Source organism: Anas platyrhynchos, chromosome 1, assembly GCF_047663525.1.
Source record: "Anas platyrhynchos isolate ZD024472 breed Pekin duck chromosome 1, IASCAAS_PekinDuck_T2T, whole genome shotgun sequence".
NCBI lineage: Eukaryota > Metazoa > Chordata > Aves > Anseriformes > Anatidae > Anas > Anas platyrhynchos.
In genome coordinates this window covers 199,163,305-199,185,865 of record NC_092587.1, presented here as the reverse complement: position 1 = coordinate 199,185,865, position 22,561 = coordinate 199,163,305, and the positions used below count along the sequence as shown (strand labels likewise).

The 22,561-nt window shown below is 37.9% G+C and overlaps 1 protein-coding gene across 1 annotated transcript in view; it reads left to right on the top strand.

Moving 5' to 3' along the window:
* The window catches only part of TMEM135 (transmembrane protein 135), a 178,410-nt gene that overhangs the window by 108,475 nt on the left and 47,374 nt on the right, over positions 1-22,561 (top strand). The window contains exon 6 of the mRNA XM_038177087.2: positions 7,037-7,083. Coding sequence (XP_038033015.1) covers positions 7,037-7,083 — 47 coding nt within the window. The remainder of the gene's footprint in view (positions 1-7,036; positions 7,084-22,561) is intronic.

Here is a 22,561-nt window from a genome sequence, read left to right as displayed (position 1 = left end):
GCAGTAAATTATGGAGATACAGTTGATATTATTAGCAGGTCATGGATTTAGGGCCCAAGTCCTGCTCTTCAGTTCTGTATACATGTAAAGATGCAGCTGTCATCCATAAGAACTGCATTGTCAGCTAATGGTGACTCATTCCACCAGATAATTATTTACTATGATAACTTCTTGCTTGGGGCATGAAATAATAATAGAAAATATCGGTTCACATTAGTAAGACTGGTCATCAGATCAGATTTCAAGTGGCTGAAGGTAATGAAACTTGACAGCTATTTTCACATAAATTATTTTTGTACAACTTATGGTATCTTTGTGTAATTAACTAGAAAGTTTCTGTGATTTCCATCCATCTCCTGTAACTACCATAACATTATAGAAAATTTTATGCTTTTAAATATTTTATTATTGGAAAAAAACAGCATATCAACTTTATAGAGACAGACTATGAGACTACTGTTACATGATTGTAATGTGGAGGTAGAAAAGAGAGAATTCCATGTATACTTTTTTCCTTGATCTTGGAGTATAGGGACATTACATTAATCTGCATACCTATTTCCATTGTTTTATTTTTATTTTTTTAGAAGGAAGCTTTTATATGGGAGAATCTTAGTCATAAGAGCCATAGAAAGCATTTTTTATCGGAGCAATAACATGTTTTGAAATAAAGTTGAGGAACTACAGGCAGCAGTTAACAATTTTCTGTGATTTATACCAATTTTACTTACAATGCTGTTATGTAGCTCTGTGGTTTTATGCTTAAAGCTAGGTTTGTTTTTGCTTTCTGTTTGGTTGTTTTTCTTCATTAGACCAAATAATTTATATTGAAAAAAAAAAAAAGAATGGCTTTTGGGTATAAAAAAATACTCCTCATGTCTGAAATAGAGGTAAATCTGGAGAATGGATTGTGTTGTCGTAAGTCTGAAGGAGTATCTTCCTTCAGCCCTGGTAAGGTTGTTTAGTATGATAGAAGATGCTACAACTACTACAACTACCCTGCCACTACTCAACTAGATGCATAAAGGTCAAAAGAGTGCTTATAACTGCTATTGGCAGAGAAAGAAGGCTCTTCTTCTGTGGATAAATGGCAGGCTGGTTTATTTTAAGGATTAAACTGAAATGTGAAATGGTTCGCTCTTCTGGATCATGTATTTTAAGAGTAAAAATCCATGACCACTATATGTGTGTAGATCACAAAGTGCTTGTAAAACAGAAAATCTTAATTAAAAAGTAGTAATTTAAGAAACTAAGCATGCATTCATATTAATCATTATTTTTATGGCCATACTTGTAGAAATACTAACTAGTGACCAATTAAAAAAAAAAAAACACAAAAACTAAATTCACCTTTCTTTGTAACTTTAGGAAAAAATTGGCTGAAGTAACAATTATTAGAGAAACTTCTTTTAATTGAATCAAGTGTCATCAGAGTTTTTATTGTAATTTTCTGTGATTTTTACAATAAAATTTTCCTCAGACACTAGCTGATTGTTCATTTTTTCTGCAGCATACAGCCTTCAGTCACTTTTTTTTATCCCTGAGTGTAGCTATCGCTCTCACAGGAATTTTTAAGTGCCTGATCCAGAAGGTGATGGTTTTCACATTTCACAAATATCCTTGAAGTCAGGCGTTGATGTGCCAGCGGCTGAAACAGCCTCATGTCCTCTGTGAGTTGGATTTAACACTGCCCAGTGTTGAACTGTAGCTCTGACACTCTAAATATTTCAGCCAGCTAGTATCACTGACTTGTCCCTTTGCCCAGGTCACATGCATCTTCAGTAATTTAAAAGTTTAAAAGTTAAAAGTTAAAAATTAAAAGTTAAACCTTCTTTAATCAGAAGGTTTGTGGTTCTTTATCACAGACTTCTCTCCAATTCTTCTTTTGACTGGATGGGACATCAGCAGCCTCCAGTTAGAGACATGGCTAGCCCAGGAAAGCTGACTATCAACACCATGTCATTTATAAGCAGAAGGGTGTCATCTACAGGAGGAAAGCTTCAGAAGTCGCATATTCCAGCCCAAATAACATCCACCTGGTACCTCTGGGTCTCTCTGTACCCTAGCAATCAGAGCAGTCCCACTGCTTTCAGCTCATTTTCCAGGTAATCAGTAGCCCCTTGCTTGGCCCTAATTCAGGCAATGTCTCAAGCTGGGTTTTGTGCTCAGAACTAGGAACCACAACGTGTTGCTTCAGGATATTGTTTATACGAAGGCTAAACTTTCTCGGAAGAAAAACACAACTGGCATTGTCAGCCCACAAAGATGTGAAAATAAGTGCCTCTAAGTTTTGTATCATACCTTTTCCTCTTCTCTATTACAGTTTAGTATAGTACAGTAAGGTACAATACAGTCAACTAAATTACAGTGCTCTCCTTACACACCAACTCGGCTAACCTGCCATGAAGCGTAGGGAATTTTCCTTGTAACCTCTATGCATCTCTTTAAAAATGTTAAAATATTTAGGGTGGATCACACTCATTAGAAACATTTATGTTGTCTGCTTGTTGTAGCTGTTCCTGCAGCTGGAAAGTTTCAAGGTCCGTGTGTTGCCAAGCTCAATTTGTTGACCTTGTACTGTAAATCAAAAACTGATGGACTCTGCAAGAAAATCCCAAAGTAGACTTCCTGCTTGCTAGCTACTATTTTAAGGCTTAAAATCACTCAGTATTGAGAATTACAATTGTGTAGGCTTTAGTGTTTTTTCTTTCTCTTTTTCAGTGTAGTTGTTTTTAAATTTAAAAAAGGCATTGCATGGTATAGATACTGAGGATGCTGCTTAGATATTAGATACAGCAGGGAAAAGTTTGGTTGGAAAAAAAGACATTTTGAAAACAGCTTAATTCTGGAAGACAGTAACCGTTTGCTTTCCATATGCTGGTACTACAGTAAGATGAGGGCTGGGCTTTCTGTGTTCAGCTGTGCATGTCACCTCGAACTGGCTGCTTTAACTGCACGTTTTACTGCCTTTGAGTTGTATAAAAGCTGGGCAGAAGCAGTGCTTGAGCAATGGTGTCAAACGTACCCAGAGCATAGCTAAGAGACTTTTGCCTCTACTGATTGTAAACTTCTGTGATAAAGTAGCTCACAGGCTACTTAGAATCATAGAATCCCAGAATGGTTTGTGTTGGAAGGGACCTTAAAGCCCACCTGGTTCCAACCCCCTGTCATGGGTAGGGACACCTCCCACCAGCCCAGGTTGCCCAAAGCCCCATCCAGCCTGGCCTTGAACACCTCCAGGGATGGGGCATCCACAGCTTCTCTGGACAGCCTGTGCCAGTTCCTCACCCACCCTTACAGTGAAGAATTTCTTCCTTATGTCTAGTCTAAATCCATCCTCTTTTAGTTTAAGACCCCCCTTGTCCTATGCTTATCTACCTGATTAAAGAGTCCTTCTCCATCATTTTTATAGGACCCCTTTAAGTATTGAAAGGCCGCAATGAGGTGTCCCCAGAGCCTTCTCTTCAGGCTGAACATCCCCAACTCTGTTGACCTTTCTTCACAGGAGAGGTGCTCAAGACCTCTGATCATCTTTGTGGCCCTCCTCTGGACTAGCTCTAACAGCCCCACACCTTTCTTGTGCTGGGGGCCCCAAACCTGGATGCAGGACTCCAGATGGGACTACGGGTTGCAGTGCATCGCTGCCCTGTGGAGAAAACTCTCTGTACCATCCATCGTCCTTGCTATAGGCCTGTCTCACCTCTCCTCCTTCTGTGCAGGTGTATAACGAGACGTTTGTCAGAATGTGGTTACAACTTTGTGCATATTTGAAAACAGTTATGATTGTCAGCAGCTGCCTCTCTTTAGCTTAAGCAAACACAGTTCTTGATTTTCCCCAACAGTCGTGTATTTCATGCCTGTTATTTTCATTGTCCCTTCTGCACTGTCTTGCTTTGCCTGTGCTTAAAATCCTTTAACAGCAGTTCTCAACATCATATTGCAGGGTGTTTCTAGCACCAGGTTATTAGTGTAATATGCTGCTATATCTCACCTCCTCTGTTCCTGAAAGAGTCCATAACTCTATTTTACAGTGCTTTCTGCAGCATCACATTGCTGGCACATAGTGATTTGTGATCTGTGGAATTTATTATGCCGTTGTACTGCCCATGCAGTTATTTCTTCTCTTTTTTGTATGTGCTTTCTCCTGCCAAGTACTTTGTATTTATTTTTGTTGAGTTTCATCTTGTTGACTTTGAGCAATTCGGCCACTTTGCATGAAGACCGAGCCTCTAAAGGATTTTGTCAATTGGTAACCTGGTATCTGTTCCATCATTAGAATCGTTACTGAAAAGAAAAGGGAAGCAAAATCTCCTTCATGACCTCAGTTAAATGTAGCTGAATAATGACCTGCTAACTTAAAGTTTTCTCCTGCAGTGTAGTTGAGCAGCTCTGTGCCAGTTTTCTTAATTAACATGTGCAACTGCCACAAAGGTGCATTCACATTCAGATAAATTACACCTCCTCCTTTCCTTAAGCATCTGTCAAATAAGAAAATCACAATAGTTTTAATTTACTTGTTGGCTGTGTTGGTTGTTTTTTATCATTCTATCTAGGTGTTTATAAACTGGATGTTTCAAATAATTGATGCTATGTTGTTACGATACGGCTTGGCTGACTACCTAACACTGTTTGCAGATGATAAAAACTGGGAGGAGTGCTTGTCCTGTCCCACCAAGTAGTTGTGCTGCCATCCAGAGGGACCTGGACAGGCTGGAGAGGTGGCTGGCCTCACGGAGTTCAACATGGAAAGGTGCAACAACCCCAGCCACCAGCACAGGCTGGGGGTTGAGCATCTGCAGAACAGGACCTGGGGATCCTGGTAGGTGCTGAGCTGAACATGAGCCAGCAGTGGGCTCTTGTGGCAGACGAGGACACCGGCTTCTTGGGCTGTGCTAGAAGCAGCATTGCCAGTGGGTCGAGGGAGGTGATCCTTCCCCACTGCACAGCCCTGGGGAGACACATCTGGAGCTCTGTGTCCACATTACAACAGAGAGCTGGGACATACCCTTCATGGTCAAAAAAGTGATGAAGGACTTGGAGCATCTCCTAAATGAGGGGCTGGGAGAACTGGGGTTGTTTAGCCGGGAGAGGAGAGAGCTCAGAGGGAATCTTAACGATGTGTATAAATACTTGTTAGGGTGTAATCGAGCTGTAATCAGAGAATGCTAAGAAGGAAGAAAAAAAAAAAGGAAAACAAAAGAGGCTATTTAATAAAGTAAGTGCTTTTAGTATGCAAAAGTGTACTGTTTTCTTTTTTTCTAGGAAACTGGTCCTTTGCCATTTTCACATATTTCTCAATATCATTGCCCAGGGCCATCAAAGCCACCAGGACATCTTGTCCCTTCTCTCTCCCAGAAATGGCACCAGAGAATTGGTGTTTGCTGTTTGAATGGTTAAGTGTGGTTTGAACATCAGAGGGCTAGGGCAGATCTTTCTAAGCAGAACTCAGGTTTAGCTGTAAGTCTGTTTTTGCTGGTCATTTGAACTGAAATAGATCGTTGTCCTCACTTCACCCAAATGCTTTTATATAAAGTGATTTCAGATGTTCACATTTTTGATGCAGAGTAATGAAATATGATAGTACTAGTGAAGGAAAAGGAGTAAAAAACAATGTTACAATGTCTTGTCTGCCATAATTTTAAGTCATATACCAGAGGGCATTGAAACAGGAAATAGTCTTGTAAGATTCTTTTTTTCTGAAACTCATTGTAAACTTTCCCTATTCAAATTTTTATCAGACTTTCTGATGTCTATCAACATGTAGCAACCTAATCTACTGTTCTACATGTGTTTATAACCTTCAAATGTGTACTTCTGCCAACATTTCCCATTCTTTTCACTTACACTTTCCATATTCAATTGTGTTAAAAAACCTCTTGAATCCTTGAAAATAAGTGCATTTTATCTGTAAGCTATTTTTCCTCATAAATGCTGGTATGAATGTGGGACACTGTATTTGGTACAAAACAGTATTTTCTCACTCTCAAGCTATATCTGGCAAAGGTATAGCATGGATTAAGGCAGGTCATGAATTTAAAGCATTATATGATGGTTACCGACTATGCTGTATGTGCAAGCAATTCTGCAGTCAAGACACAACAGCTTATTGCTGTCTCCAGACTTCAACCTTTTTCCCTGCTCTTGGCACTGAGGTCTTCCTCCTTTCCTTTGCCATGCCTGCTCTGGTGCTTTTCAACTATTGCAGTGATCTTATCCCACTAAACTGGGGGGGAGGGAGATAAAAAAAAAAAAAAAAAAGACTTTTTTTGTGTGTATGTGTGTTTGTTTTGTTTTTGTATTTTTTTTCTCTCCTTGGATTAGCTTTCTTCAGCATTTTTGAGTCACTGGGCGGGTGGTGAGGGAGACGTAAGCATTGAGCAGGTAGCTGAGGGGATGAAGGTAGAGGACTTTCCCTTCTCAGTGGTGGAGAGCTGCTAATTTGCTTGCTGACTCATGTACAATCACATCGATCTAGAGCAAGATTGCATTATTGCAAACATGTTTAACGCTACAGTGAACTAACAGAAAGGGTACTCGTGTGGGAACAAGACTGTCTGCTCTTAGCCTTGCTCAAGAGCAGTTAAGCAGGAGCAGCTGTCTGTGCAGGCATCTTAAATTTTCTGCTATTTAAACTGAAACCGTCAAGACAATGTTTGAATAAATCGCAAAAGCAAAAGCAGAGAGAATATGTTTGTTTTCATTCCATTGTTTTATTATTATTTTGTTATCTATTAGTATATTCCAGACTATTTTAAATGGCATCCTTTGCTCTGTCTGTGATTCCACTTCCCTGGTTTGGATTTTGTGTATTTTATTTTCATTATTTTTTTTTTAAATTTCCATAGGACCAACCAAAGTCCACTAGAAACAAGAGAATCCTTTTTGGTGGATTCAGACAAGCTGTTATGTTCATGCTGTTGAAGCATATATAAATAAAGCATAACTTTTTTAGGAACATTTGTAAAGTGTTCACTATTCAGAACATACAGTAGTAATGTGGTGGTTAATGCAATAACTCTCTTTCTCCTTCTTGTAGGTGCTGTTGTTCTGCATCACAGCTGCTCTGTTCATGTTCTTTTTCAGGTATGTTGCTCGTATGCCTGTAAAAAATATTTTGAAAAGTGTTTCAAAAGCTTACTTGATTTTTGGTATTTATATGAAAACTTATGTGTATTCTGGACTCGAGGCTTCTAAATCGAATAGAGTTCTTCCATGGCATTAAAAACCCAGAGCTGTGAACATAATTGGTCTAAAAAGGCAAATACTAAGTTAAACACTTCAAATCTTCAGGAGATTATACTGATTATTTAAGGAGCCTCCTCTCATCTCATAATTAAGACCCTGGAGAGCTAAGATTGCCTAGGATGAAAGCTGCTGAAATACTGCTTTTCATACACATTCTCACGTGCATGGAAGATGACATTTTTTCTTCTGGTGAAAATGCAGGAGAATAGGCAACTGAGGTTTTATAGTCTTAAATAATACCAAATGTTTGACGTGCATGTGAGTGCAACTTTCACATTCTTTTTTCACAAGTTGTCCTCTCTATCCCTTTATTCATTATCATCAGATAAACACCAATTTTACAACTTTTTTTCTCTCAGTTTGCAAGATACGTGTTATTTATCTTTTCAGTGTTTCCTTTCTAAATGCCTGACTCCCCCAAATTACTGTACTCTATCTGTAGTTGGACAGCTGCTTGTTAGAGCAACCTTTGACTACAACCCTTTGCCTTGGAATTTTCTGTGGCATGAAGCCATCGCTGATTCTTCAAGCCATAAGATCCCCTGATGATTGCAAAACTCGAGAAATTGCAGCTTGTTCTTTTGTAATTCCATTACTTACGAATTATTTTCAGCTATTGGCCAAAACCACTCTGTGGATAAGGGAAAGCTGTTAATTCCAAAGTTTCTAAAAAGCATTCCTTCTTTCACCTGCCACCCATTAAGACCCGCGTATCTGCAGTCATCTTGTTGTTGTATAACAGCCTCTGAAAAGTTTCCTGGGAATGCTGAAGTTGGACACGCGTCTGCGTAAATGCTGATTAAACAAACCCAAAACTCCGAAAAGCTGGTCAAAGGTATAAATGTTGTATGATTCAGAAGGAAACCGGTTGTCTCCTGTTTATGTCTTGATAATGAACCAGTGTTTTGCAGACAACCCGGAAGTTAAACGAGAACTGACCAGAGCCCAGAAATATTTGGTGAATTCCTTCCTGACCTGACAATGCTATGCTGACAGTTGTTGAATGGATTCCAAACCACTTTCTCTTCTAAAATTAGTCCCTCCGTGCCAGGGGTGACGGATATCCTGTTGAGCAATCATCAGGAACATTTAATTCCTTTGTCTATGTTGTTGTAACAGAGGAATTAAAGTATGAGGCTGGGTAGGTATAGGTCCATTAGTTACCTCTCAAAAGAAAATACCAAAATATTTTTTGTAAACACCAACAAAAAGATAGATAAATCAAAGTAAAATTATCAAAAAAATGATTTGCACAGACCAGTTTATTTATTTATCCTGAGTTTAATCAGTATAGTGAATAGAACATTCTTGCAGGATGTGGTACTTTCATAAAGAAAACAGACCTCGCTTGTCTCTGTAGAAAGGCTCATAGATGATATGTAGATAAAGCTATTGGTGGGACTTCAGTTACTTTGCAGAAGAGACTTGGAATTCAGATAGTTACAAAGTGGAGATACGATCTGAAAAAATATGAAGCTGTTCACTAAAGATAAGGTCAAAGTAATATACTTGCACACGGTGGCTGTGGAGAATCAAATGATAAGGGAGCAGTTCCCTGAAACAGAATCCAATGGTAATTGTTTGCAAACTGCCAGTGAGAGTAAGTCAGCAATGTCCCATTCCTGCAGTAAAGGGAGGCACTGTTACAGGATATGTAAACAGGATTAGTGCTCGTCAAGTATATAAAGTTGTCTTTTTGTTCTACTTAAGATTTAAGAAGTTCTCAGTGCTTTTCATGTCTTTGATTATTACATTCCAAGAAGAATATGGAACTGTCAGAGAAACTTCAAGACCATGATCTGGAGTTTAGAAAACAAAATGTATTAAGAAGGATGGATTATGGTTGTTTAATTAAAAGAAAAAAAAAAAAAGGCTGGAATAACTGTCTTGAAGTATTTATAAGACTGCTGAAAAGAGTAAGAGAGTAACAGTTGGCTCTCCTGGCTGCGATAGAAAGGACAAGAGACAGCAGAACAAAACATTTATTCTTACAATAATAAACCATAACAGAGATTAATTCACTTAGATAGTGAGGAAAATCCTAAGCAAGAAGCAGTGAAAAGATTAGACGTTGAGGCTGCTGATGGTTTGTCCTTTCAGATCTGTAGAAGCAGATTTTGGAAAACATGGGTAATATTGCTTAGGGAAAGGAAGGGATTATTTGGTGTCCTAAGTCTCTTGCACTTATTGATTCACACCAATGGCTGTCTTATTGAGAAATATTTAATGTAATAAGCTGTGAAAAGACAGTGGCCAGTAAGTTCTTTGGAGGAGAATAACCTTGCTTGCTTTGTTGAATGCAACTTGAAAGATACACCTGGAAAAAAATTAAAATCACATCTCTGTGCTTTAGATACCACTGCATCTTGTAGAATGTATGGATGGGGACAGGTGAAAAAAAAAAGGCAGAGAAAGGTGGAAGAGGTGCAGGTGGTCAGGCGCATCTCTGAAAATTAACAGAGTGAGAAATGCAACTCTTCTATCACACACCAGATTAAACAGTTCTTCCACAATATGTAGTCATGGAAATACAGTAGGAGAAAAACTACTCTTCAATGAGAAGCCAGAGAACAGAGAGGTCACTTGAGCAACTCTCGGAATTGTTGCCCAGTTTGTCTGGATTGGGACCGTGAGTTTTTCATTGTCTTGCCCATGTGTGAATTCAGCATTGATTGCTTCAGGTAAGATTTATTTGGACAGCCCTTGGAGCAATCCTCTCTAGATCTACTCAGCCTTCTGGGGAAGATAATCTTTCTGTCTCTCTTGTCATATAAAATAGAAAAGAACTGGAAGAGTCATTGCAGTGCATTTCATGTGTTTAGTGAGTCCAAATTATTTCAGCCTTTTCCTAATCATAAACAGATCTTACACAAATAGTGGTAGAATTATAGTGCTTTCAGAAAAGTCTCAGAAAAACTTTATTCAAGATCAGATCTGCTTACCTTGTAGAATATTTTGCCATTGACTGTAAACTCTTTACTGCAAACAAGCATTTATTGACCTGAAAAACAAGCAAAGTCCTTCTTTGCTATGTCTCCAAACAACTCTGTTCCCAGGGTGGCTTTTTGTCCTCCTCACCTCACCAAAAAGTCCAAAGAGGTGCAAAGAGCAGTGGCAATCTTGACCACCAGGGTAATATACCATCCCCTCCATCATTAAAAATAAAATCCTAATACACTTTCTAAATGGTGTAACGTGAAGCTTAAAACTTTCTAAAAAGAGACTAAATATTAATATATCTCTGTGCTGTCAAAATATGACTGATACTTGGCACTCAGATGACAATAATGAAAACAAAAGCAAAATAGAATCTATTTTCTGAGTTCATAAGAATTGCCTCATCTAAGATCATTAGGATCACTTTTACTCTGAACGTAAAAGTGATGACTCACAGTCAGTTGTCCCTGTTGCCTTGCCTGTACTGCCACTAGCATTCTTGCAGCTCTGTGGTTTACTGGTTGACTGCAATGAGCCAGGTTTTTTTGCCCTGTGCAGTTTTCAGCTGGATGGTTTCCCTCCCACAGCTCCTTCCGTGATGCACTGCGAGCCAGTTGTTAGGGGTGGTTGGGATGAGCATGGAAAAAGCAGATGTTCTCTTTTCAGCATTAGCATGAATTTTTGTCATTATAAAGTGTCGGGATCTCATCGTGGCCTAAGGTGGTCTCTACTCAACCTATAACATGAAAGGTTACTTGAGTTGGAAGGTTCAAAGCTGTCATCTGCATGCAGAAATTAAGATGTATGTTATACATCACAATTGTCGGGATATCATTTGGGTTGGACTATTACGTTGCACTTGCTTTCTGTTGATTCTGGAAGGAAGTGCTCCACTTGATAGTTAACCACTAAAAGGGAGCAAAAGATGGTGCATAATTGTAGCATGGTTGTACCTCTCCCTTGGAAATATTGCTATAACAGATGTATGAATTGTGCTCCAGGGAAGTATAGGCAGGTTCTTCTCAATTTATTTGAGTGTTTCCTTCTTTAGGAGGAAGAACACCAAGAAAATTAAGGTCCTAAATCTCAGACTCAGGTCGCAGGACAGAAATAGTACAACTAAAACCAGGAAAAATTACTCTAGGCATGAGTAAAGTGAAAAAGAAGCGAGAATGAAAGGTAAATTCAGAAGAACAATATAGGAAGAAAGAAGGAAGGGAGGGAGTGGCTGAAGAAGAAGAAGAAAAAACAAAAAGATGATGTCAGCAGGCAGGACAAAAAATAGAAGAAAAAGAACTAGGAAAATAGCAGCTGAAATGCAGATGATAGGTTTACAAGCAAATGCTATAGACAGAAAAGGCATATTTTAGTGTCTTATTTTTTTCATCCTTTCAATCCTATTTTACAATAGTTTTCTGCTAACTTATACCTCAATTTTTTTCCATTTTGTATCAAAATGATTCTGCTCAGCTCCACTGAAAGTGCTGAAATTATGCATCACTCATTCTTGGGTAATTGTAGTATACGGTAATTCGTATGGTGCAGTCTCTCAAACATGCATTTATGAAGAATTTATATTAACCCAGTTGAAGTCTGATTCTTTCCCCCCTACCACATTTTTTCTTAAAAACTTACAGAATTGTGTGTCGGGAGAACAGCATTCCCATGTCTTTTGGAATTAATTTTCAGATGACATTGAGCTCTGTTGGGACTTAATATTTATCACTCCCTGAAAAATGTTTCTGATGTTAGATGCTGTCACGTTGGATTTTATATTTTAGTGGAACTTTTCTAAAGCATCGGAACAGAAGCACACTTTTATTTTAAATGTCTCTATTTAAAAAATGCAAGGTAATAGGGGAAAGATTTTGATTAAACCATGAATGCATGTCATGTTATTTCAGTTTGACTAATTCAAGCTAATGGCTGTCTAGATTAGTGTTATAGAATAATTGAACAAATAATTATAATTTTATTATAATTATTATAATTTATTATTGTTATTAATATTGTTTAATTATTTGAACAAATAATTAAGCAGTGAAGAGACAGGAGGAGTGCTATAATGTGTAAAATAAACACTATGCAATAATGCTATTTTAGTAGCAATTTTGTTCTGAATCTTAAGGTATGTTTTTGTGGGAAGGGGGATGCAGTGTCCGTGCTCTTGTACATATTTGCAGAAATCCACGTTAACACAGAACTTGCAAACTATGCAGTAAGTGAACATCAACATATAAATGCAATCCATAAAAATATAGAAAATCCAGCAGTTCGGGTGAATGTCTGTTGTCAGACTACAGCACTGGTTGCTATAGTAGTTAATCCCTCGACTATATGCTACCAGTTTATAATAGACACATGTTAATTCATCTGCTATGAAAACTCGAAAGGAAAGCTCCCTGTACAAGCTTTGGCTAGCTATTATGGGAAATAAGATGTTTCTGATGATTGATTGATCATAAGTTGAGTATGAAGTCTGCCTTCCAGGGATAAATTTTGGAGTGTTATTTTTCCGAAGCATGAATTTCAGACCATCAGAAATAATTGCTGAGCTTGCACAAAGCTCAGAAAAAGAAAAGCACGGTGTTTTTCATAACTCGGGGTTTGCAAAGCTCACAGCAGAAAGCTCTTGATCTCTTAATGTAATTTATGTAATTTATTGATGGAAAGCAGATAATGAAAAATACAATGGAAAGTACATCTAAGAAATGCCATATACTGTCATTAAGACGGAATATTGAAACTTGTATAAATTCACTGAAAACCTTAAGAAAGGTCCTTTTGTTTGCAGAGGCCTTTATTCTATCTCATTAATGAAATCCTAGCCTCCCAAATTACAGCTATTTACTCTTCTTTCCCAGTGAAACACATATCCTGTAATTTATTCAGTATTTTTGACATGATGTTTCAAAGTGACTTTATTTACTTTTTAAAAATGTGTGGTACTGGTGCCATGTCAGACTCTCTCATTTAATTACCTAAGCTCCCTTTTGTACAGAAGCAACTACTTGAAAAACATTTTTGCCTTTTAATCCTGCTGTTTTTTACTGTGGAATAAATAAACTCAATAGTTGTAGTTGGAGTTATATGGATTTAGTATCCAATACTATTCCCCTTTCTTACAAAGCTTGTCTTTTATATTTGCTGTAGAATTACAGGAGTACATAAAAACTCCTCTGCTATTAAATTTTTAGGTAGTAAATTAGAAGAAAAAAATAGAAGAGAGTTTTTCCTCATGTTTGTTTAAATGTTTTTAATGTCCTTAAATGAACATCTCAAAGTTCGTGGTTCAAAGAGTTGTTTTGGTAACTTTCATGGGACTTGATTTCTGTGGTATTTTGGGTGACCTGGCGAGTAGTTGAAAACATTCAGTCTTTTAAGAAATGCTATAAATATCTGTTATTTAGTGTCAGCAAAAGTAAAGCATGGTAGCCCAGCAGGGCTTTGTGGATGAGGAGATAACCTTGTAGGTTAACCCCGAGACTTCTCTGGCAGAGCACTGGTGTAGAGTTGCATGCGCTTACTTCAAATGCAGATATCTCTAGAAAGGTGAGACTGTCTGTCTTCTGCTTGGATAGCGATAGAATAAATTGTGAGAAAGCATTTTAGTTTTATTTGCATGGAGTACATTCTCTCTTTTGCCAGATTTCCACTGAATCAGTTTTCCACAGAATTGAGGTTTTCTTCTTCTTTTTTTCTAGCAGTAAAGAAAACCTTACAACAGTTAGATCTCTACCATGTCTGGTGCCTGCTGTAAGCAGAGTTTCAAGACTTATCTTCAATCTTCAATTTTAGGCACCTGAGGTGTTTAAGTTAGGATATGCTAAGAAAGAGATGGGCAAATCAAGGGGGCAATTCCCACCTTGTGTCAGCTTAATTTGTTTTGCTGAGCTGCCTCTCTCTAATTAGTAATAGACGTGATTCTGTACCCAACTTACTTGCGTAAATCTAAGTGGAATAAGTCTAGACTGATGTTTTTTTCTTAAATTTACCTGGAAACTATATTAAAATAGTTCTGAGAGGGGGCATGTGTGTACAATTCACTAAAGGCTGAGAGATCTTGGAAGGTGGTTTTCTGACTTATTCTGCATATGTGGCTGGGATGATGATTATCCTTCTATTTCACAAATCCATTTTTAGTTTTAATGTGAAGAAAATTTCCTTTCGCTCTGTTAATAAGACAAAAAAAAAAAAAACAACAAAAGGGTTTTATATGTACATAAAAGTATTGATTCTTTTAAAGTCTTTCGATGAAAATGACAGCAAAAAAAACACATAATAGTTCAAAATATTTTCCTGCAATTTAAAAATTATGTGAAGTGTTTGAAAACCTCCTTCTGGATTCTAAAGAAGCATGACACGCATGTCATGATTTGGGAAGGCTGTTTAAATTTGCTGATCTTAATTTTTGTCTTTCAAGAGATAATGCTTTAATACCTTCTTATGTGAAATGAGAAAAATACATGACAATGTTGACTTGCTACTGAATTTCACGTGCATTTTTGGTAATATCCACGTGATGTCTGTTCCATTTTTCTCAAAATTTGTAATAGCATTTAAAGCATTCCTTTAAAAATTTTTTAGTGCCATATAAATTTTGGTGAGAAAATATGTCATAGCAATATAAGGTTGAGGGTTAAAATATAACATTTAATATACATTTACCTTCTTAGTATATATATTTATCTTTTTAAAATGTTACTCTAACGTAGATACTTGAGTCTTAAGATACCATGAGTTATCAGACGTCCCTGAAGCATCCTAAGAGAAAACTTCTGACATTTTGTTCACGATAGTTAATTGCTTGATGCCTGCTGTATTCACAGTTTCTTCAGAGGAAATGCTGTGTTGTTTTTATTTCTTGGTACTCATGATTTTATTGTCAGTCACTGTATGGCTGTCATTCCAAGCCAAATGATGGTGCGTACAATATTGTTTTAAGAAGTCCATCTCTGGTAAGACGTTGCAGACTGCACGTCTGTGTGTATTGTAGAGAACAAAAACAAACCTAAGAATGCACTGTATGTAAGAGTCTGTCTATATTGTATTCAAAGGGATAAATACCAATATCTGTAACCTGATGTAGTTGCATGCAGTAAATAGCCCAGATCTCAAACTCTCCTTTTCATCAGTAATTGCTAGGAGGAGAGTGGCCTCTTGTATGTGGAGGAAAAAGGGCACAACTGGGAGTGATGCTTACCTGGTGCCGAGCCATGCCACTGACCCCATGCTAGCACTGAGTGCCAAAATTGGCTGTTTCCCATTTGTGTGCTCTCATTACAGAGATGCTGCTTTGCCAGAGAAGAAAAAAGAAGCATGAGGAGAGGAGACAGGACAGTGTCCATGGTAAAGGAGCGAGAGACCCAACAGAACAGGGCTTCCCAGGCATTGGCTGGCTGCAGCTCAGGGCATGGGCACTTGCATTGCCATGCAGCTCTGTGCCTTCTGTTTTAATAAAGCCCTTCAGTGAGCGTACTGATTTAAAACCATATGGGACCATCCAAGGTCCAATTTGCAAGTTTCCAGGTCATTTTATGCTTTTTTTCCCCCTTGATCTGATACAGAAACAACATATGCTCTCACAGCACTTTGTGTTGTTGACCTTGTTTTTATTTACCTTGCCTCTTCTCTAAAAAAGATGGCCTCGAATCTTTTGAAACTCTGTTCTTTGTTAAAAGAGGTTTTACAGTTCCAGTTCATACTGTTTTTCACTTTGTCTTTCAAATTAAAAAGGAGTGAATAAGGTAGGCAGGTATTTTATTGCTGTGTTAAACTCTCATCTTCAGACCAGCTTTTGTAGCCTGAATGCATAAGCGAAATTAGATGAGATCTAGACAAAGAACTCTGGGAGCTGAAGTCTCAGTCTGGTTTTTGATTATTTTTTTTTTTAATCAATCAATTAATTAATTAAATATTATTTTTTAAGCACAAGAGGCTTCCTCAGCTGTCGTGAGTGTGGAAAATACTATTCTGTCTATTACCCATCTCTCTGAGCTTATTTTGTGGTTGCGGCTTTTTCTACTGAGATAACGCTTATCCATCTGTTCCTTGGTAATGCCCATTTTGATAACTGGGAAGATGCACTTAAAGTGAGCGAATTCCCTTTCTTTGGAGTTTCATGCTTTAAACAGAGGCAAAACCAATTTTGCACTAAATTCAGGTGCTTTGTTGTTTCCCATGGATTAAGTCCTGCAAAAGATGGGAAGAAAGAGAGATGTTCCAATAGAAGTACCGTGTTTTCCACTGCCACTTTGCAGAGTACACATGCCAATTTGCATGATTTGAAACAACTGAAATAGTGAGTTTAGTACTGTGCATCTGCTATTAAAAATGTACCTAAACTTTTTTTTAGAGAAATAGTTTCTTTAGGAGTTAAGATGAAACACCTGATATTACCAATAGTTTGTTGCATTTGCTAAATCAATGCTTACTCTTTCATATAAATGCTAACTTTTGAATGGAATGTGAGTGGTTATGTTTAATTTTCAATGTTTGGCCACTCTTAGACATATGGTAGATAGACTCCTGGAATTTGCTGAAACCTGTTCTTTCCAGCAGTAAATCTTGTCCTCGTTTTAACAGATTGCTGTCCGTGTGGTTGGATTTGGTTGCCCAGGCTCCTCAGGAGAGGAAGCGCGCTGCCTGCAGACAAGCAGTGCAAGAATTAGAGCCATACAATAGGGAGTATTTTTCCACCATTATCACTTTTCAGTGCAGATACTTTTTCAGAGACAGAGCAGCGACTCAATGAACCGGGAAGGTGTTTGCTTGCAAGGTGATCTGGTGGTAAAGGGAGAAGCTTTTGAGGTCTAGAATTTCAGGCGTCTCTGTCCAGAGCCATCCCCAAAGGAAGGAAAAGTGTGTCCCCTCCCCTGTTTTAGGTTTTGTCTGTCAATCACAAAGGGCTTTTGTCCTGCCGCTGTATTGATGTGTCTAGACTTGGGCTGTTTAGCATGTTCCTGTCATCCTTAAATCCAAAATAAAAGAGGGGGAATGGTTCTCAGGCTTGGAGAATCAGCTGCTCATAGCTGCTGGGGACCTTGGTGCCCCAGCTGCCCTGCCATGCCTTTGGCAGCAACCTGATGGCTGGCAACGTGTTGTGTTCCCCATGTGGCCCCAAATTCCTTGGCAGCATGCAGAGCAAGGTTGATACTGCAGGGCAGACGGCGAGAAAGCAATTGAGCTTCACAGATCTGATTCCTCTCTTTGATCCTGCTGTGGAAGTGTCCAGGTCTCCGAGGGGAGGCGCGGTACAGACTCAGCTTCCACCCGCTTTAATCCATTCACATGAGTGGAATTTTATTTTTACATGATTTCAAAACTGGTAGATAAATTTTACCTATGCCTCATTGCCAAACCTTATGGAAAGTTAGTTTTCCACCCTCCTTATTTAAAACTATTCTTCTGTAAGATTTTTTGCATGCATGTTTTCTACATAATAGACATTTGGCAGCTAATTAACTTACCCTTTCACATATATTTAAGGCACTTTACATTTCACAGACGGAGGACTAAGGCAGAAGATTTAAGGAATATGCAGAAGGTCAGACACAAAATTTGTGGTAGCGAGTCTGTTGAGCCATGGAGTCCAGTTCTTAAATCACAAGGCTGTCGTTGCTGCATTTCTGCTACAGTACCTAATTTAACGTTAAAAAGTGGGGCACAGGACAGAAACTGCTGTCAGAGAATTAACGTGGGAAGTAGTGCATAAGCAGCTGTGTAACAAGGTAGAGTTTTAAGCCAAATAAACAGTAACTCAGTAGATTTATTCTTCATTTCCTTTTTCAGCAGAATCTAATACTTTTGTTATATTTTGGCTTTTCTGAGAGAGTGAGAACATGAAGTTCAATTTCCTAATATTCTCTTCTTTTTTTTCAAATCAAGCTGAAAAGAGAAAGGGAGAAGGGAGAGGAGAGAGCTGAACAACAAACAGACTGCAACAAGAGTGGTTTTCTTTTTACTTTTTGTAGTTACGTTATGCAGTGTTTTTCTGGGGAATTGTGCATGCCAGTTAGGATTCTAGAGATGTACGTCTGTGATATGGTGAAAGTGAAGTTGATTTAATGCTTTTCTACTCTGATTTCTCTTGTTTCCTTTGCTTTCCCAGCCCTTTGGCTTAATTTCTTTTTCCCAACTGTTTCCTGCCTGTTCTTCCTGTTCCTGTCGCTGCTCTATTAAAAATAGTTATCTAGTTGTGCTGAGCTGAGGGATATATTCATGTAGTTGTTCATTTAATTTCGAAAAACAAAACTCTCCTGAAATTAAAGAAGGAAAAGATTCATTTGAGCAGCAGTTATGCAACTGCCAAGAATTTATTTACAAAATGCATCTAGGAAAACATAATCACACTGAGAAATAAATCATAACCTGTACTGGATGGATTGGATTTCAGAAATCCCAGCTTGTCATTTGGATGTTGCCTGTGTTTATCTGACTGCTGCAATGCTTTGCAGACAGACTGAGCTGAGGTTCTTTAACTTCCTCTCTGCAGCTCTTGTTCAAAAAATAAAAGCTGCAGTTCTTGCAGACGCCAGCATGGTCATGAAGTGCAAGTCTCAAACTGGTAACTCTTACGCATCACATGTTTCTGATTTGATAGCAGTCAGGGCAGAAAATCTCCATTTCATGAAAAGCAGAAGGCAATTACATAACATTAAAATCTACATGTTTGGCTATGTATTTGTAAAATAAAAAGCCTTTCTGTTTATGTAAGGTTGTACACAATCAGATATTTTATGTGTAATCAGTGTGACTTCAATGTATTTGTATTCTATTTTTTCCTAGAATACAGTCTTAAATATGGTTTTAACATATGACATTTACATTTCATTTTAGAAACATGCATATTTTTAACTATAGCCATTGGAAATACTTGGAATTCTGTTCCTGTGAGCTAATTGCTGACTAGAATAGGAAAATAAGAGCTACTTTGTGGTTGCATGTTTGTGGTCTTTCTTTTGGCTTTTGGCCCTAAGATAAAATGTCAGGGGAAACACAGTAACGGATAATGGTATCAAACAATGTATCCTGGACATAATTTTAAGCCTGTCAAATGTCTGATACTTTATAAACATTGAATTACATCATTCTTCTTCGTTCTACCTTCTGCTTACACGTTATTTTGTTATAAGAGTGTAAATTATGTCATAGATGATTTTCACAGACATGCTTCAGTTCATAAAGTCTCCATTTCACAGAAAAAGAAACTGCTGCATAAACCCAGCTTCTGCTGGGAAACTGAGACTTTATGGGCCATTTCAAGGATTCTGAAGAATGAGACATTCTTTATTCTTTTTCACATGCTTGATATATGGACTAGAAAACATACTGAGAAAAGCTTTCTAGTAGTATATTTTTAGCCAAAAGAGTTCTTGCACCAAGCTAACCAGACCTGATTAATGTAATAGCAAACTCAGAACCTGCCTACGCCCTTAATGAAATTATATAATTAAATTAATACCAAGCTGTGGGTCTAAGCATCAGGTGAAACCATGGTTCAAAAATTCAATGGCAAATTTTCAATGGATTTTTCAGAAACTTGAATTTCATTTGTGGTACAACTGAGAGCATTGTAAAAATAGTACATGAGAAAAACCTCAAAAAATATTACATTTAAACAATCATATAGCCAGTGTTTTGCTATAAAGAGTAAGAAATAATGCATTTTTAGGTTAAAATTTGTGGTTTTTAATAAGAAGAATGCATTAGGAAATGTAAATAGTAATTCTCTGCTATGTCAGGGTACTGTGGTATTTTTTTCTATATAAATTTATGTGAAAACACATTTAAATTTTTAAGTGAAATATTAAAGAAGTGTCTGGCCCAGGATCATGCAAGAAATGGTTACTCAAATACACTCTGTGAAGACACTTAAAAGAAACAAGGACTCAAATAACCACATGCATAGGTATTTGTCAAGAATAAATTGTGTCAAGCCAATCTGCCTTCCTTCTGTGAGGATAACAGGCTTTGCTGAATCAGAAGCGATAGAGGCTATCGTAAATCTTAGCTTCAGTAAGTCTTTAGACAGACACTCATAAGCAAGCCCTTAAAGTATGCTGTAGAAAAAACCCACAAGGTGGTTTTGAAGCTGGCTGAAAAAACAGAATACTGTATTTAGTGTCAGAGTGGAAGCGTCACCTGGGGATACTTGGTTTCATTCATGGATTAAATGCCAACTCCAAGTCATTATCCTGGTCATTCATAAAGTTACCAAACAGTTAGACCTGACCACTTGTATCTTCCGAGATGTCTGGTTTTATCCTCAGATGTAATAAAAAAGAATTTGACAAATTGGAGAGATATTTGCAAAGTTTAGGACGCAATTCAGTAACGACAAATGAAATGTTCTGTGCTTAGGAAGAAAGAATTTGGTGTACCAGTAGAAAATTTGGAGCCTCTTCCCAGGCTGCTATTCTTAACAGGGCCTACGAGTTGTATTACAACCTGAACATGAGTAAAAATACCATGATGTGGAAAAAAGCAGTGGTGATTGGATATATAAATAAGAGTACAGCATGCAAGGCTGTACCATTCTCAGCAGCAGCTGGAATTAAAAAAAAACAAACAGGCTATATGTGGACAAATTGTGTAGAGACCAGAGCAGAAGGAAAATGATGTAGTATTTATAGGCCATATTCTTTGTGGAACTTGAAATTATTGGAAATGTTTTGTTTACTCTAGGAAAGGCCTAGACTGATAATCGTCTTCTGATGCATGCCATGCTTCTCTAACAAGGATATGTCACCTAGGTCCTGGAGAATTGTAAATGGTATTTAGCTGTTGAATTTATGAGGAAGGGCTGTTGGCAAAATAAATAATGTGTCTCTAAAGCGTCAAAGATTAGCTACATGAGGGAGGAGGCATGTTGAGTAGTACCTAGAACACCTTTGTGATTTAATGTGATAAACATGTGTGTTAGTGGTCATATATCGCCTGGGTCTCTGTTACATGTCTGTATGTATTTATTAAAGGAGCCCAAGGTCTCCTGTATAAAGAAAAGAAAGGTAGCAACCCTGATGCATCTCTAACAGCGGCTGTAAAAGGCTGTTTGAAATGTTGTCAGTCTCGAGCCCCCATCACTTACACAGTGGAGATACCAAGTAGCTTGAGGTTTTGCCAGATTTTCATTTCCTGTCTTAGAGTTTTTCTCTGCCTGTTGGTTAAGAGCTCAATAAATAGATAGCTGCTTCTAGTACTTGAGGAAAAAATAAATAAATAAAATGTTTGAAACTGGAATGAGGAAATAAATGGACATGCTGCTTTTTGGAATTCTGTTTCAAGTTTATTCTTAGTGCTAGTTTCTTGCTGACGTGCCTCTTTCCACAGGTGCAAAGAGTAAGCCTGATGTTGAAAGCTAAACATTCAAATCTTTCAAAACGTCTGGAGCATTATTTGTGCCTGAAGTACCATTGTGATAGGAGGGTGAAAGTCTTGCCTTTAGTGTATGTGCTGTCAGTTGGTGTCAAGGCAGCATCACTTGGAGTTCCATCAGCAGAAAACCCACGTCTAATGAGGAATACTGTTGGAAAGACTGAAGGCCAACATCCTACTCTAAATCCATTGACTTCTCTAGGCTGTTACCAAAATCGTTTAATGTGTTTTACTAAATTTGTTGGTTTCAGTCTGAAATTGGCTCCCAAGGTACATCAACAAATAGTAAGGGAAGGGGGGCATATTTGTCAGGCTTCGGTCAACCCTTCTGTGCACAGTGCAATATTCATTTGTGTCCATGCATCAATATTATCTTGCCAGGTTGTTATCTTAGGTTCTTCTTGTTTTCCCCAACCCTACAAGGTTCTCCAGCAACATCCAGACTCAGTACATCATCTCAAAGTCAGCTTCTGTGTATTGTGCTGTATCAAAAAGCAAACCTGTTATCCCCAGAAGTTTTAACCTCTGGTCTGACCAAGTTGTACTGATTTTCCCATTAGATACGTGCTGGAGGTTTCTTATTCACAGATGCGATGGTCTCCTACACTTGTGTGTTTTCTATCATTTAATTTCACTCACAAAAGCAGGAACTTTGGGAGAAAAACAACACTAGCATTTCAGATGTTTTACTTAAAGATGTTTTACTTAAGCACTAAAGTGCTTTGAGCCGTATATAGTGAAAGACACTTTTTCCCTTGTACAAGTTCTCCTTGTCATACATCAAACTGATGCTAAACATCAGCATGGTGTTCAGACATACCTATTCTGTATGACCACTGTGCAGAGAGAACGGTCTGCAAGGAGCAGGAGCTGTCTCCCTGATAATACTTATCTTTTCCACTTAACTGGAAAAGATTATCTGGCACACGTGGCATTTGTCTCAGGAAGGGAACGCCTTCTCTGTTCTGCATGGCATACTTCTCCAGGGCTTAGGGTGTTCTTG